This window comes from Apis laboriosa, unplaced genomic scaffold (assembly GCF_014066325.1).
Source record: "Apis laboriosa isolate Shangri-la unplaced genomic scaffold, ASM1406632v1 scaffold11_cov152, whole genome shotgun sequence".
Taxonomy (NCBI): Eukaryota; Metazoa; Arthropoda; class Insecta; order Hymenoptera; family Apidae; genus Apis; species Apis laboriosa.
In genome coordinates this window covers 818,573-836,120 of record NW_025221020.1, presented here as the reverse complement: position 1 = coordinate 836,120, position 17,548 = coordinate 818,573, and the positions used below count along the sequence as shown (strand labels likewise).

The 17,548-nt window shown below is 22.1% G+C and overlaps 5 protein-coding genes and 2 long non-coding RNA genes across 9 annotated transcripts; 4 read left to right on the top strand and 3 right to left on the bottom strand.

Annotated features, from left to right (window-relative positions):
* Positions 1–282: 282 nt before the first annotated feature.
* On the top strand, positions 283–2,260 carry LOC122720157 (POC1 centriolar protein homolog A-like). Its single transcript, XM_043946682.1, is given in 6 exon segments — positions 283–297; positions 299–670; positions 746–956; positions 1,090–1,289; positions 1,354–1,632; positions 1,760–2,260. Coding segments are annotated over 6 exon segments (1,383 nt in total). The 3' UTR covers positions 2,066–2,260.
* A 515-nt stretch (positions 2,261–2,775) lies between these two features.
* Positions 2,776–6,639, top strand: LOC122720158. The gene is made up of 2 exons (XR_006347723.1): positions 2,776–2,883; positions 6,406–6,639. It is a non-coding gene; the product is annotated as an uncharacterized LOC122720158 (long non-coding RNA).
* LOC122720156 (SH2B adapter protein 1) lies at positions 4,695–8,448 on the bottom strand. Its single transcript, XM_043946680.1, has 5 exons — positions 7,967–8,448; positions 6,969–7,849; positions 6,683–6,882; positions 6,344–6,595; positions 4,695–5,069 (listed from the first exon to the last, which is right to left on the bottom strand). The coding sequence occupies exons 1-5, from the start codon at positions 8,308–8,310 to the stop codon at positions 4,932–4,934; spliced, it is 1,815 nt and encodes a 604-aa protein (XP_043802615.1). The 5' UTR covers positions 8,311–8,448; the 3' UTR covers positions 4,695–4,931.
* A 421-nt stretch (positions 8,449–8,869) lies between these two features.
* Positions 8,870–9,691, top strand: LOC122719606. Its single transcript, XR_006347652.1, has 3 exons — positions 8,870–8,983; positions 9,085–9,220; positions 9,559–9,691. It is a non-coding gene; the product is annotated as an uncharacterized LOC122719606 (long non-coding RNA).
* A 111-nt stretch (positions 9,692–9,802) lies between these two features.
* LOC122718071 (D-beta-hydroxybutyrate dehydrogenase, mitochondrial) lies at positions 9,803–11,819 on the bottom strand. Of its 2 annotated transcripts, XM_043942752.1 has the most exons (6): positions 11,356–11,817; positions 11,124–11,207; positions 10,846–11,020; positions 10,644–10,765; positions 10,452–10,556; positions 9,803–10,328 (listed from the first exon to the last, which is right to left on the bottom strand). In XM_043942752.1, the coding sequence occupies exons 1-6, from the start codon at positions 11,569–11,571 to the stop codon at positions 9,930–9,932; spliced, it is 1,101 nt and encodes a 366-aa protein (XP_043798687.1). In that variant the 5' UTR covers positions 11,572–11,817; the 3' UTR covers positions 9,803–9,929. The 2 variants fall into 2 exon arrangements, with proteins under 2 accessions (XP_043798687.1, XP_043798696.1); XM_043942761.1 differs by lacking the exon at positions 10,452–10,556 and having other exon boundaries at positions 11,356–11,819.
* A 284-nt stretch (positions 11,820–12,103) lies between these two features.
* On the top strand, positions 12,104–16,024 carry LOC122720129 (DNA fragmentation factor subunit alpha-like). The gene is made up of 3 exons (XM_043946622.1): positions 12,104–13,104; positions 13,180–13,495; positions 14,312–16,024. Exons 1-3 carry the CDS (start codon positions 12,927–12,929, stop codon positions 14,430–14,432), a joined length of 615 nt encoding a protein of 204 aa, XP_043802557.1. The 5' UTR covers positions 12,104–12,926; the 3' UTR covers positions 14,433–16,024.
* A 31-nt stretch (positions 16,025–16,055) lies between these two features.
* LOC122720131 lies at positions 16,056–17,477 on the bottom strand. 2 transcript variants are annotated; one of them, XM_043946624.1, is made up of 5 exons: positions 17,370–17,477; positions 17,088–17,281; positions 16,927–17,005; positions 16,695–16,817; positions 16,056–16,362 (listed from the first exon to the last, which is right to left on the bottom strand). In XM_043946624.1, the coding sequence occupies exons 2-5, from the start codon at positions 17,157–17,159 to the stop codon at positions 16,136–16,138; spliced, it is 501 nt and encodes a 166-aa protein (XP_043802559.1). In that variant the 5' UTR covers positions 17,160–17,281; positions 17,370–17,477; the 3' UTR covers positions 16,056–16,135. The 2 variants fall into 2 exon arrangements, with proteins under 2 accessions (XP_043802559.1, XP_043802558.1); XM_043946623.1 differs by having other exon boundaries at positions 17,088–17,431.
* Positions 17,478–17,548: the final 71 nt, after the last annotated feature.

The following is a 17,548-nucleotide window of genomic DNA, read 5'->3' as shown; positions in this document are numbered from 1 at the left end:
TAATAAAATTATATATATTGAGTATATATTTTGTATTGCGTATGTAATAAAACGCAAATATATCTTTAAAACAATTATAATATAAATATATAATAATAATCGATGTGATTAAGAAGAGGTAATGTTTTTTACTTTTTTTTAAATTCATTAAAATAAAATCAATTATATTTAAAATAATATACATATATTAAAATTATAATTATACGTGTATTACATGTACATTATGAAATTTGTACGTATATTAATAAGTTTATTTAGGTTAAGAATATTAATAATTTTTTAATGTTAAATGAAAATTTTTTATACAATTTATATTAGAATGATGATTGAAACTGCTTGTGACCCTACAATAGAAAAACATTTTAAAGGACATGAAAATATTATTACAAGTTTATGTTTTCATCCTGAAACTACTCAATTAGCATCAAGTAGTTCAGATAAAAGTATAATATTATGGAATTTGAAAGAATCTGTAAGGGCTTACAGATTTTTTGGACATAAAGATGTAATTTTTGATGTAACTTATGCACCATCAGGGGAAGTGATAGCTACTGCTTCTAGAGATAGATCTGTCATAATTTGGGTTCCTAAAGTTACAGGACAATCTTTAGATTTTAAAGCACATTCAGGTGCTGTTAGATCAGTACAATTTAGTCCAGATGGAGAAAAGGTATTTATATCTTAAATGATAAATGAGAAATAAATTAATTTTTGATCAAATAAATATATATATTTTTATACATAGTTAATTACTGCATCAGATGATAAAAGTGTTAAATTATGGATGGTATGTCAAAGAAGATTCCTTATGTCATTTGTATGTCACACAAGCTGGGTCAGATGTGCTAGATTTTCTTTAGATGGTAGACTTATAATTTCTTGTAGTGATGATAAAACAATAAAATTATGGGATGTTATCAGTGGACAATGTATTAAATCTTTTAATGATGTAAAAGGTATAATGATATATAAATTATATTTATATTAAAAATGAATAATTTTTATTGTCTCTCTTTTTTTAAAATGTTATAGTTTATTAAGGATTTTTAAATTATAATTAAAAATTTCTACTATTAAATTTCTTATTAGCTTATTCTACACATGTGGAATTTCATCCAAGTGGTTATGTTATTGGATCTGCAAATACAATTGGTTGTGTAAAATTATATGATATACGTACTGGTTCTTTGTATCAACATTATGCAACTCATAAGGGTTCAGTAAATATGATAAAATTTCATCCGAAAGGAAATTTCATATTAACTGCATCTGATGATTCAACAATGAAAGTAAATATTTTTTTTATATTTTAATAATTTCTTTATATAGAATTTATCAAAAACTATAAAATAGGTTTTAGATTTGTTAGAGGGTCGTCCAATTTATACACTTAAAGGACATGTAAATGGTACCAGTGTAACATCAGTAACATTTTCTTCTAATGGAGAATTTTTTGCTTCTGGTGGAACAGATCATCAATTATTAATGTGGAAAACAAATTTTGATAAGGATGATATTGCTCGAAAAATTTCTAGACATTTAGTTTCACCTGTTAAAGAAGTAGAATTAAAAATTAAGGATGAAAAATTACATAAAGATGATGATATATCTGGAGGAGAAGAAGAAATAGAAGTAATAACAATTTTAAGATACATTATTTACATACATATATATATATATATATATATATATATATTTGCACGATTTAATATTCATAGCTAATATTTAAATTATAATTTAAAATATTTTATTATTTTAGTCATTAGATGAAAAATATGATATTACAAATTTAAAAAATGGAAGAATTCATTGTGAAGTACCAGATACTGGAATTTTAAATGAAAATTTAGAATATAGAGTAATAAATATGAGAAATCAAAGACCTTTTGAAAAAGGTCGTATTGTAAACATATCACATTTATCTAAAGAATCCCCTGATTTAAATAGAGTAACATGTTCAAATGGAATAGTAGATGCACTTAATGAACAAGTACAATCATTAAGTGATGCTGTTACTATTTTAGAACAACGTTTATCAGTATTAGAAGAAGAGTTAAGAAAATAAATTTTTATATTTTATTTAAAAAATTATTTGATTATATAAGTAAATAATAAATATTTCTAAAATATATATTTAAATTGTACTTAATATTTTCTAAAATTAATTTCAAAATAAAAATTTTTTAATTAATACTTAACATATGTTATTATAAAAATAAATTTTTAAGTATTCTTTTTATGCATGATTTGAAACTTTAATGTAAAGAGAACTACATTTAATACAATAATTTTATAGAAGAAAATAAATCTTGAAAATAAATGATATAATAAAATATAATTAAGTATATACTATATTTATTTTTTTATTCCTAAAAATTTGCATGTCTTTCCACTTTTTTTAATAGTCTGTAATATTTCATCAGAAGGAAGTATAGATGTGACAAATACTTTGTTTTCTTGTAGATCTATTTGTACATCATTAACACCTAAAAATTAATTTTGAATTAAATAATTAACCCAATAAATTCTAAAATATTTTTAAATCAATTTGATATTTAATATTTGATATTTTTTGTAGTTAGAAATAAAAAAATATCAATATTAAATTATAATATTTCTATTAAAAAAAAAATAAAAAATAAAATGTTTTAAAATTTAAATAAAATTTATATATAAATTTTATTAAATGAAAATTCTTAAATTTATAAATATATAATGAATCATACCTTCTTTCTTATTAAGTACATTTGTTACAGCATTGGCACATCCTTCACACATCATTTCTACATTGAATTCGTACACCTTCAATTCACATTATTTAATTAATATTTTATTATGTAGTAAATTGACAATTAGATTACCTGAGATGCCATATCGATAATTGTGAGTTAAATTAACGTATTATTTGTTATATATTACAAACACAAAGAATTTTTTTTTATTGAACCGGAAATAACTCTTATCTATTTAAACGATAATGTAATATCTATTTATTGGATATTTAACAAGTATTCAAGATTTATTTGTATCCAATAGCATATTGATTACAATGGCTGATGCTACTTTTTATTAACCTATATGATTAATACTAAATACAATAAAAAGTTGATTTTTTATTATTAAAAATATACATTATTTTTTATCGTTTATTAATTTATTAAAAACATACATACATATATAAAAAATATACATGAGTAAAATCAATAGAAGAATTCACAATTTTGCGAAAGAGGAGGTTAATATGTAGGTAATATAATTCGATCACAACAAAATTTTTCAGAAATTTATAAAATTTAGAAAAAATAATAACACAAATTTTTTTTTAAAATAAAATATAACGAAAAAATGTATATAATAATAAAATAATTGAATTTTTATTTATATTTTATTTTGTACTTATAAATATTCAGTATACTTATATAGAACATTCAAATAAATTTAATTTTATTATCTCAAATGTCATCATGTATTTGTTATTTTATCATTGTTTTTTTTAAAAATAATAATTTTTATTTTAAAATAGATTTTTCTTAAATATTTACATTTGAAAAATATTTTCAGAAATTACTTTTTGTAATATAAAAAAAAAAAAAAAAAAAGTTTAGAAACTAATATTTGAACAATATTTTAACCAAAAAATATTTTATCTTAATGATTATATATACAAGTGAAAAAAATTCATAAAAATTGTATTACTATTGAATAAAAAAAAATCTTATCACAGTAATCAGTTTATCCTTTATATAACGAAAATATTTTTTTCTTATACTTCATACTAATTACTATATTACTGAGATACTTACTAATATAATAATGTATATTTATTTATAATTTAATTTTGCACATTCAGTCATATATTGCTCTATATCTATATAAATAACTTTTATGTGCTTATCAATTTAATAATAATACTTACATTAATATTTATTTTATCATAAAATATTATAATCTTAAAATAACATAGTATTATATATATATATATATATATATATATATATATATATGTTTTGATATATTTTTTATTTAATCTTATTTTTAAATTGAATACTATGATTTAACTATTCAATTAATTACGATTGAATTATTTATACATAACATTTAGACTAGTTTCTGATTTCTTTAAATTAAATCTTCTTAATATATATACTTAATATATAATACTATATGCATGTATTATTTAGTATATTTTGAAATTTATAAAAAAAATCATAGAGACAAGTAAAAAGATTGTCCATATTAATTTTACATATAAAACAGGACTAACTTATATTCATATGTTTATATATATATGTGTATATATATAATTTCTTTATTTATTATTAAATATTATATTATATATTATATATAATATATATATATATATATATATATATTGACATAAGTACATACACTTAAGTAAATTAGATGACATAATGAATATGCTATAATTTTAAAATATTCTTTCTTTTAGTAAAATAAAGGCCATGATCTTTTAGTTTCATATACATATTTGAAATATTTTATAATACTTATAATATTTATAATATGTGTTAATGATAATTTGAGCTGATATATCTGAACGTGCAAAAAAGTACAATCAATAAAATTTTGTTATAAATTTCATTGAATTTGTAAAATAATCTATATATATTATTTCAAAAATTATTTATAAAATAATTATATTTTAAAATTTATGTCCTGTTTTCAAAATTGAATGTAAATATGTTAATAAATATAAGTAATTTTTATCTTGCAAAGTTGAAATAATCGGAAATAATTGATTAAAAAATACATTATTTGTATAAGTGAAATAGTACACTTTAGAATGACAATTTATAATAACAATAAGTTCAACTAAAAATTATCTTGATTTTCTAAATTAATGGAGAAACTACTTAATCTAGAGGACTAACTGGATTGTAACCCGATGGTAGAGTATTATGGATCCAACGTCAAAGAAAACTATAAGTATTTTGAATTGCTCTACCACTAGTTGATGATGAACTTTGTTGTTCTGTATTGGTGTTTTGTTGTTCCAATCTTTCCAATGATTCTGTACGTGTTCTTATAGAACCTCCATATGTGCGCACCTGTATATTATATAAATATTCATTTAACATTTAATTCAATTCAAACAATAATTCGTCAAATTTTATCTTAAATTTTCTGGATTTGCAAAAAATTATTAAATATTAATTATATATAAAATAAAATAATTTTTCATTATTCACAGTAATTAAAATGAACCAGAAATTTTAAGAATATTTTACATATAAAAGCGAGCTCCTTGTCCCACGGTCATATATATTAAGCACCATTATCTCATATATTAATTATAACTCTTTACTACTAAGAGTTATCATAAGTTTTAATTTTGAGAATTTCAATTAAAATACCAATTATATACATGTATAATATTTAGTTAAATTCTGTTAAATTTCCACATTCGGATTAAAAGTTTGTACACATATGTGATAAAAAATTAATAAAAATATTATAACTATTAAAAATAATATTAATTTTAAAAATTCTATTCAAAATAATAAAAATAATAAAACATTAACTATATAAAACTTATACTAATTAAAAAAAGAAAAAATAAAGCAATTTTTTTATTAATCATAATAAAAGATGCAATAAATATTAAATTATTGAAAAAATTTTACATACAAAAATGAATTAAAAAAAAAAAGTTAATAAAATTTTGTTATTTAATAACAAAATTTCTATTGAATAAATCAAATTTGAAAATATAAATTTTTAATATAATTAAATCAAATTTTTAAATATAAATGAATTTAAATAAATCATTATTAGATATAAGTTATTAATCAGCAAGATTATAAATATGAAAATACATGTAATATGAAAAATGTAAAATAAAATTTTGTTGTTTAAGTCTTTTTAAGGAAATTAAAATTGAAAATGTACAGTCAAATAAACAATATGTTTTTTAATTTTAATTTTTTAGAAACAATTAAAAAGTTTTAAATAAAAAAATATTATTCTTTTCTTTGACTTATTTTTGCATGTAGAAATATATTTATCTGCTTATATCATCTATTCTAAAACACTTTATATTATGTATATCTGTATACATAAAAAACAATAAAATAATTTATATTAAAAAAAAAAACATTTAGTAACATTTAAATACAAAATAATCCGAATATGGATATATAAATTATTAAAATATTGTAATGATATGAATATCAATTTAGAATGTATATATTACCAGTCGCACAAAAAAATGGGTGCATCATTTTATTTATTTACTCACTGTCTGTAGATTAGACTTCAGACTGTGGGTGTTGGCCACTCGCGTTCACTCAAGAGGAGTTAGACTTCCACTGCTGACTCTTACTTCTCTTGCCTCTGGAGCAGCTGGAGGTCTTCTTTCTTGTAATTGTTGTTGATTTATTCCAGACATATTATGATGTGCTGATCGTATTGCATGATTTGCCACAACAAATTCTGTGAGAGTTACATCTGCCGTTCCACCAGATTCAAGAGGTATGGCATTCTGACGAAAATGTTCAAGCATATCATATATAGCAGGAAAACAAAGATGCTGAACACGACAATGTCCTTGATCATTTAATGTCATACGTAAATGCTATAACAAAGATTACAAAATAAATTATTTTAAATAGTTTAAAATAGTTAATAGTTATATAAAATAATTTAATTTAAAAAACGTTACCTTTGCTCTACCTTGAAAATTAAAAGTTAATACAAATTCTCCTTTTCTTGTTTCACTTTGTCGAACAAGAAATACACCATGACCATTAGCAGCACTATGTAAAACTAATTGTGCTGCATCTGATCTAGGAAGAGTTCCATGAAACCATGGATATTCTCTTAAACTACTTGATAAATCTAATTCACCATCATTTACATTTACTACAACAAAATTTAATTATTTCTAATATACATATTAGATAATTATAAATATAATTTTAAAACTCTTATATATAAATCTATCTTACATTGTTCAATATCTTGTTGTGATGAACATAATTCCAAATTACTATTACTTCTTATACGAAGTCTAGGAGGTATTTCTGGAGGATTGCCACCTATTTCATCTCCATGTTCATGGGAAGTAGATCGAGAACTTTTACTTGCAGAATTAGTTCTTAATCTATCTCCTTCATTACTAATAGCTAATGAAGTATGACCTAAAGATTCTCCAGTAGCCTCTACTCCAGAACTAGGATTAATAGAATTTTGTTGTACTGTACGCATACAATATTTAATAGTAGCTAACCATGATCTCATGTCATTTGAATCATGAGCTTCTATTACAAATTCCATATTTTGTGTTTTTAATACAAAAGTATTTTCATGATCTGGCATTTCTAATGCAGTTGTTTCTCTGGCTTCAGTAATTGCAGAACAAAAGACACCACTGCGTGGTTTTACTGCTTTTGGAGGAGAATAAAATTCTAACATATATCCACCAATTGCTTTTATTAAAGCAAGTCTAGACTTTTCCCATTTTTGAGTTCCATCAATATTCTCCCCCATTAAGGAATTAACAATGCCTTCTTTTCTACATTCTACTACAATTTTAGAAAGTTTAGCTTTTGAATGTTTATCTCTACGATGTTCACTATGAGATAATTCCACTTCATCACTTTGTTGTTTATGAAAAAGGCTTTTTCCTTTTTTAAGTCCTTTAAAAGATAAACGACGGAAAAATGGTTTGTGTGATGGTTTTGGTGATATTGCATCTCCATCATGTTCAGAGTAATCACTGAATTCTTCATGAGATGATATACGAATAGGAGCATTATTATTTTGACTTATAGCATTAATATCTCTATCATTAGTTGCACTATGTCTTGTGTCATATAAAGATGGTGATCTGCAAAACATAATGCAATATTTTCATCTTTTTGCATAATATATACATTATGATAAATTTAAAAAAATTATGAAAGCAAATAACAAAATATATCTTTTTCATAATATTATAACATACCTAACTGTACGACGTAGATATTCGTTTTCGAAGTGTTCACAAAAACTTTCAACAAATTTTTTTAAAAAATCATGATGAGAAAGATTTAATCTAGCACTTTCAGGTAAATTTAAACTGACATAGGTACAGAAAGCTTTAGCAAAATCAGAAGCCGAAGCGCGGGCGTGTCTCTCACAAAATTCTATCCAACCAGGTGCAGCTTCAGGCGACACGGCAACCGCCGGCGCCGTTGTTGTTGGCGTAGCCGTCGTCGTTACTGTTAATGCTGTTGTTGTCGTCGCCGTTGTTGTTGATATTATTGTACTCGTTGTTGGTGTCGCCGCAGTTATGGTATAAACACTCATTACCGGCGTGTGCCTCACGAAGGGGGCTAAGGACCTCCCCCTGCCACTATACAACCACTACAAAACTCTTAACACAATCGTAATACTCTATGTATAGAAAGCACACGCGATATACACACATATATGTATATATATATATATATATATATATATATATAAAATAATATATATATATATGTATATATACCAAATTTTATCGTATGTATGACCAAACACAAGATAATATAATATTGGATATTGTTATTTTTGAATGTAATTAAAATAATTAAAAATAATAATAATTAAAGAAATGTATTCGCTTTTAAGGAAAAATAAATATTATTTCAGTATTAACTTATTAAGTAATTGATTTTTCTTTTTTATCTTTTACTTTTTTTTCCTTTTGAGAAGAATTGTCAATAAATATATTAACAAATTACGATTCGTTTTTGTATTTTCGTTTTTTTTTCTATTTTTATAATCAGTATCTAATTCATTTAATTTTCTCAAATTTTGAATAATATTTTTGTCTCATGAAAATATTTTTACCAACATTATGAAATATGGAATCGTTAAAACTACTAGCGCAATCTATCTTGAATGTAATGCAATGCGTATAAAAAATTATAGTACAAAAATGTTGACAAAAATAACAGTTTTATAGAGATTTATAATTTAATTATTTAATTAAAAAGTGATTATTTAATTACAATTTGGTTACAAAAAAAAAGAAAGTGATTATTTAGTTGATTATTTTTGTTTGCATAATATTAATTTTCTACATGTTGCTTATAGAAATCTCGGAACATTTGTAGCAATATCTCAAAATGATATTAACCACCTTATTTATAAATAGAACATTATTTTACGAAAAATTATTTTTTTTGAAAAAATTAAAAAATTAATCTATTTTGTGCCCAATTTAATAAAGGTATGTGTAGATATTATTCGCATGTTATCAATTTTATAAATATCAATTTTAATTTTATAATTATTTATTTTATAATATTAATCTTATAATTTTATCAATTTTAAAAATAATTAGAAAATATTATAGAAAAAATAAATTAAAAATTTGAAATTAGTTTATATTAGTGAAGTTGACTGCTTTATAATATGTAAGAATTTTAATCCAATTCAATTCACTACTCGCGAATATTGAAGTACATTAGCATAATCTGATTTTTTTTTAATTTTTTCAAATTTTTTTATTCTATTGATATATAACATATTGCATTTTAATTTATGTTATATTGTTCTGTTTTACAGTTACAATCCATGGTTGCACTGCAATGAATACTAAAATTTTCTAAAATATATTCGCAAAGTTATTTGCAATGAAAAAATTCGCAATAAAATTTCTAAAAAAATAATATTTTTATAAATTATAATGATATTTTTTATTCTTTTTTTATTTTATTTCAACAATGAATAATATATATTAATATGTATAAATATAATGTATCTTATTGGATTTATTCAAATTAAATAATTATATGAAGTAAGGATAAAATTTAAATAGTAAATAATTTTATTATTCATAATATTATCTCATAAACAATTGATCAATAGGTAGTATTTATTAAATTTTGATTGACATGTAATTTTTTATTTTTGATTATTTATATTTTTGTATTTTTTTAATTTATATATAATATGTCATAAATTGGTTTTGGAAGATAATCACTGCATAATGCTTGTATTCTTTCTTTACGTGACACTGGTGTATATCTTCTCATTGGAAAAGTTTTTATTACTCCATCTATTAAAGCTCTAATTACTGGTGTTATATCTACATCTATTTCTTGTGTATATTTTTCAAGAGCCAACATTTCTTTTTGAAATAATTCTTGTCCATATTCTTTACGAGTTTGAGGGTCCAGTTGAATCCACATTTCTCTAGCTTGTTCCAATAATGAGTTATTATCTTTTAACCATGCATTTCCTGATACATATTCACCAGTTTCTACAATAACTACATCTACTCCCCATCTTCTCATTTCTAATCTGAGACAAGCTCCCCAAGCTTCGACTGCAGCCTATATATATATATATATATAAAATTAAAATAAAACAATGTATAAATATTTAGAAAATATGTAAATATGTTTAATTAATATTATATATGTGTATACAATTATTGATAATTTTAAATGATCTACCTTAACTGCACAATAAATGCCTCGAACAGGACTTGGTATACGAGCTAAAAGACTACTAACTAATACAACACGACCTTTTGATCGCCTAATTAGAGGTAAAAATACCTTTAAATAAAAATTATTTTATTGATATATTTAATTAAATATATACTATAATATATAATTTTTAATAATATATTAATATTAATTTACCTGAGTTAATCTAGCAAGGCCAATAAAATTAATATCTATACTGCGTTTTAATACAGAAGGAGGTACCCATTCACATTCACCTAATGTTACCCAAGCAGCAGCATGTACTAATGCCCATAAACCTATTATAAAATATTCATTAATATTAAATATATATTAATAATAAATATTTATATATTTATAAAGAAATATAATTTTAAACCTGGAGCACCATCTGGTAAGTTTTCATTTACATAAAGAAATGTTGAATGAATATCATGTTCACTAGTTACATCTAATTGTAATATATGTAATCTACCAGAAGCTTCTTGTCTTAATTTTTGCATTATTTCTTCATTTTCAACTTTTGTATTAAAACCAGCAAATACTGTAAATCCCTTTAAAAAAAATTTTCTTTTAAAATTCCTTTAACTATAATATATACACTAGAAATAAGTAATAACAATTACAAAAAAACTAATATATAATATATAATTTTACCAATTCATCTAATTGTTTGCTTAAAGTATATCCAACTCTTGAATCACAACCTGTAATAAGAATTGCTTTTCCTGCAGCAGTTACCTAGAAGATTATATTTTTAAATATTAATATTGTAAGACATGTATTCATATTAAAATTTAGAAGTAATTATCAATATAATTAAATAAAAGAAAATAAGTAATAGTATATAAGTTTATAAATAAATAATATATGTATTTTAATAACTCACCTTTAAATTGTGGTAAAATAACGTAAATCCTATGGATATGACCAATAATAAAAGAAAAAGTACAAAACTAGATGTTTGTGATATACTTAATGTATTTAATATAGTTGCTAAAATAACTGCAATTGCATGTGAAAATGCAATTGGAAGAAGACATCTTTCTGCTAATTCCCATGTTTGGCTATCATCAGGTTCTTTATTTCCACTTGGTAAAGGCATTTTTAATTTAACTTTATGATATTTTAAAAAAACTTAATTGATAACATTCAAATGAAATTTGTGGTTCTACTAAAAGCCCTAACTGGGCTAACTCTGAGCTAACTTTAAATTTAAAGCAGTATCTAGTCTCATTGATCTAAATTTAACTACAGTGCTGTGTCTTAAATTCACAAATTCTTGCAAAATTATATATTTTATATAAAATGTAATTATATTCTTTTGAATTAGCGGACTTAATATATCATACATAAATATATATATATATATATATATATACATATAATATTTTAATAAATGTATATATTTATATATACATTTTTTATACAAAATTAATTTTATCTAATTATATTTGATATACTTTTATATATAGTTTTATTATTATGCAACATATACATATTATTTTCATTACAAATATTACATTTATTAATGACAGAATAATATAAAATTTAGATATTTTTAATATAATAATTTACTTTTTCAAAAATGATTATTTTTAATGTTATGTTATAAAATAATTAAAACTTTTATGTAATAAATATAATTTGTTCTTAAATATTATTATTTTATATAAATAATAAAATTGGATAATGAAAAAAAATTTTCAAATTAAATTACATTTATTCTATTGGAACATATATTATGTTAAGTTATGAATGAGATATTGCATTCTAACGTAAACAATTCATTTAACGACAATAAAAAAATGATTACTAGAGTGGGTAAGTTATTGATTTCTGTGTAGGTGCCATGTTGGGAGGGAATACTATGGTGGGTGTCTTTTGGACATACCATACGCAGTAGTCTACAGAGAATATAAATAGGAGGGGTAGTTGCACCATTGACCCAGTGTTGAGTTGACATACGGTCAGTTCAGTCACTCGAACGAAATTCATTTTACGTCTTTCAAATTTTATATGTGTATGTAAATTGTTAATAACCGTAGTCCTTATAAAAAGTCCTTATAAAATCAACAATCCAATGCAATCCAAAACACTGCCCTTTCTTACTTATCTTCCAATTTTACAATTTTACACCCAAATTATCAGCATGTATTTAATATTTTAAGTATTCTGCAAACATTTTTCTAATAAAAATTTAATGGACATTGGTGATATCCATTATTGAGTGAATGTGAATCTTGTGTTACGATTTAATTTAAAAATATCAATGATATTGATAAACCAATGTGCAACGATAATCAGGCCTTAGTAACGGTCAATCTTATTAAAGAAAGTAAATTTTTGATGACATAAATTTTATATATTTGATTGACATTTGATCGAACGACAAAAATACAAAATTAAATTAAATTTCTTTGTGAGCAATTTTCAGATTATTTTTTTATTTAAAAAAATATGTCAGAAACAGCAGGAATTTCGCAAGGATTGGGAAATCCTTATAAAATTGTTGATCATACTAGAGAAAAACGAAAGGGAATCACTGCTTCTTCTTTAAAAGAATTAATTAGTATTGCAAGAAATCGTTTATCTTTACCTTTAGATGCTGAATTAACAATTGTTCTAGAACAAGATGGTAAGATAATATTTTTGTTTTTAGCAATATAGATTTTATTTATAAATTAACAAATGAATATTACTTTCATATTAGGAACTGAGGTAGATGATGAAGAATATTTTGCCACATTAGAAAGAAATACTAGTTTAATGGTTCTATATGGAAATCAGAAATGGGTGGCAGCAGGAAGCAATAAAGCTGCTTCTCGTTATATAGTTGTTGATGATGTAGACAATATAGAATGTGGACAAAGAAGAGATGAAATTAGAAGGCGTCGACCACCAATAGAAGCATTAGTCTCATCATTGCATGGAGATCCATCACATATATCATTACTTGATGGACATAATTTAGAATTGCTCAGTGATATGGATCCAGATAGTGTAGCTGATATAGTATCTGGCAATATGTAAGTATATATATATATATATATATATAAAACTATAAAAATTTTGTTACTGTTTTATTTGACAATATTTATTACATATCATTACATATCATTATATTTCTTTATTATTTATTCTATTTTTATATTAAAAGATTTATTTTTTATAAAATATTTCAAAGATTTTTGGAACAAATTATAAAAAATGAAAAAAAATATATATATATAAAGTTTTGCAATATATGTTCTATTAAAAACAAAGTTATAATAAGTAAATATATAAAATAAGTAAATATTTTATACATGAAAGATAGATATTAATGAATTCTCTATTGCAATATGAGAAATATTATTATATAATAATAATATGTATAATAATAAAATGTGATAATTTAAATATTTTTTCCACATAAATCTTACACAAAAATATCAGTACTTTTTATTTACAAACACTTGACATTTATACAAAATAATAATTTAATCAATGAAGATTTATTATCAATAACTATTAATTAACTATTAATAAGAATATTAATAACTAAATCATTATTTAATAATAAATTGATTATATAAATAAGATAAATAAACTTTTCTATATATTGGAATGAAAAATCTATTGCTATCTATTTTGCATTATAAAATATTTATTGTAAAACTTTATAATCATTTATATTATTTTTTTTTTTATTTTTACTATAAGTTGTCAACAATATAGTAAATAATCCTATATAGTAAATAATATGAAAGATTTAAAAATTAATTTAAAATGTTAAAATATATGATATTATAATATTATTAAACTATTTTATGATATAACATCATTTAATTAAATTATTTTAGAATATTTTTAGAACAATTAAAAGAGGCTTCTGGCAGATTCTTGGCTGAAAAACGACAAGCTCAAGGATCCTTGGATGTTCTTCAGATGTGTGCAAGTGGTGGAGAAATAGAGCGAGCGTAGGCCATGTGGGGGGTGGGCGCCCTCACATTGGCTAATATGTATCGTGTCCGACGTCGCATATTTTATAAAGGTCGCCAATTACAACAAACTTTAATCCTTTTCTGGAATTGAGCCCATCATTAACATTTATAGCGTTTACAAAGTTTATTACGCTATCTATCATCATCGTATTACTCATAACAATTGAATGTTTGCATTCTTAATGAAAATCTTAAGATTCTTATGCAAAAATTTGAAAGCAATGAAAAAAAATGAATATAGGAACTAATAAGTTCCTAATTTTGACGAATAGTCAAAATTTATTTCTGAAATTTGCAAATATTGCTAAATATGTGAACATTTAAATTTATTAACAAGAAAGTGGGAAATCAATGCTTGAAATTTATAATATGAGTTAATATTATAATAATGAATAGTTTTATATTTCGTTAATAGTAATTGTTTTTTGATGTTATTTTTTATAAGTTTATAGTATAAATATACTTTTCTAGCATTATTTATTTTGTAGAATATGACATGAGGAATTACTTTAATGCAAAATGAGATCTTAAATACACATGCATAGTTAAATATATGCAATTTAGCCATTAAATAATCTGAATGTATTACATAAACAAAAGTTATATAGAAATATCATGTCAAAGAACACATTCCGTCACGATGTTGTCATATCACTTAGCAAAAAGGACGACTCGTTTGATTTATGAATTTTTGTATGTAGATATATTATATCAAGATTTAGTTCAACAAAGATTGATGAAATGTTTAAGACTGAATTTATAGAAAAAGAATGCATCCTCATTATAATCATCAATTCATTGTACACTAAATTTAGCATGATAATAAGAAATATCAATATCAGCTCTTTGATACCAAAGTCATGCATTTGATAAGAAAAACTGCAAAAAAAAAAAGAAAATATACAAGTGTTTCTGAAAAGATTATGCATATGCAAAATAATATATATCAAAATAAAATTTGTTATTATATTTATGTTATTTATATTACTTATTGCAAGAAGAAAATCAAATTTTTAATGTTCAAAGATGTTAATTATTTAACATTTACATAATTATATTTATTCTAAATCGTGAAAAAAACAAAAATGCTTATGTTTATTCTTTACAGAAATACTTTAAACAAAACATCGTGACATTCTTTGATATATACCTTAACATCTGAATATTATAAAATAATATTTACATTTACTGTCATTTGGATATTTAAATGCAACGATCAGCATAGATATATTAATAATTAATAGCATCCAAATGTGTCAGTAATTACAAATTTGTTCTGTATATATATATAAAATTTCTAATGGTCTTTCTTTGTGAAACATTGAACAAAGTAATATTTTACTTAAATTTTAAGACATATTAGAAAACAGTTGATATATTTAATAGAACTGCCAATTAAAGAAAACAATTGATGCTCAATAATATCCCACCCACCATGTCCTTTAAAAATACTGATTTTTTAATACTATATTTAATATATACTAAAGTAGTATTGCTATTATAATTATAATTATTATTATTATTATTATTATTATTATTATTATTATTATTATTATTATTATTATTATTATTATTGTTGTTGTTGTTGTTGTTGTTGTTGTTATTGTTATTATTATTATTATATCAATATTTTCATTACATATTTGAATAATAACCTTACAAAACAAAGTATATTTATACATATTAGGTTTTAATAGAGGATACAAAATTTTCATTTATAAGTTGAAGCAGTGCATTGGAAGCATCCCTTGTTCGATTGCAAGCGTTACGTAATTGAGAGACAGCTTCTTGAAGAATAAGTTCACTTCTTAACAATTGTTTATTAACAGTTGTTAATTCTTGAGTGGCAGCACCAATTGTTCCATCAACCATTTGTATAAGATCCTTATCCAAAGTTTCATTGCATTCATCTGTTTTATTATAAATATGTCAATTGAAATGTTAAATATCTTTTATTAATTAAATTAGATATTGTATATTATTTATATGTATAAAAATATTTAAAATATATACTACATGTTCTAAATAATTAAAGTTTTAGCTGGAATAAAATAAGCTTGAGTCTAGAAAAAGTATTTACATTATTCCGATTATGTTATAATAAATTTTTCTGCGCCAAAATTATTATATAATACTTTAGCAATAACAATATTGTATTAAAAAAGGATTAATAAAATGATGTTGACAAAAATACATCTATTTAACTGTTTTTTAAATTAATAGCATTAATATTTAAACTTACGTAATTTCTTATGAAGCAAACTATTGTATTTTATGGAACATTTTTTTGATTTTGGTATTTTCATTTCTGGTATACAAGTCATAGCATCAACTGCTCCACTAACACTGCTTAAACTTGTCCCATCTAATAAATATTAGATTTAATTTTACATTAGATTTAAAAAAAGTATTATAAAATATATTTATTGTTTATATTCTAAATATCTTTTATATTTTTAAATATAAAATCATACCATCATCTGATTCTGGAGCTTCACCAGAAATAATTGTACCACAATAATTGGGAGTTCTTACAAATGGAAATCCTATACCCTATAGAAAATATAATTTATTCATTTCATTTTCTTTCTTTGTACATAATATAATTTTTATAAAAAATATAAAAATAACATACAGTAACAATGCTTGCATTATCATCATCAGATTCTGGTGCTTCACCCGAAACAACAACAGCTTTCAAATCCATATTGAAGAAATAAATTTAGAATTTTTAATTTAATTGCAATAATTCATGCAAGATTTTTTAACTTTTATGTCAATATATATTTTAATAATGAATAAGAAAATTTGAAATAATTAATAAAAAGGCTGTAAAATTATAAAATAAACACTTCAAGATAAAAAAAATTTACAATTACAAATAAAATTATTAATATAACTTTCATATAATCATTACATTACACGACGATTAATTTAACCTAAGTCTTTACTCATAATTATAGTATAGCTTATATAAATTTAATTATTATTTGTATTCAGTTAGTTATTATTTTATTATATCAGATTTTTATTACATTATATAAAAATAATAAATATAATATAAAAACAATATTTATTTATTACTCTTTTAGATAT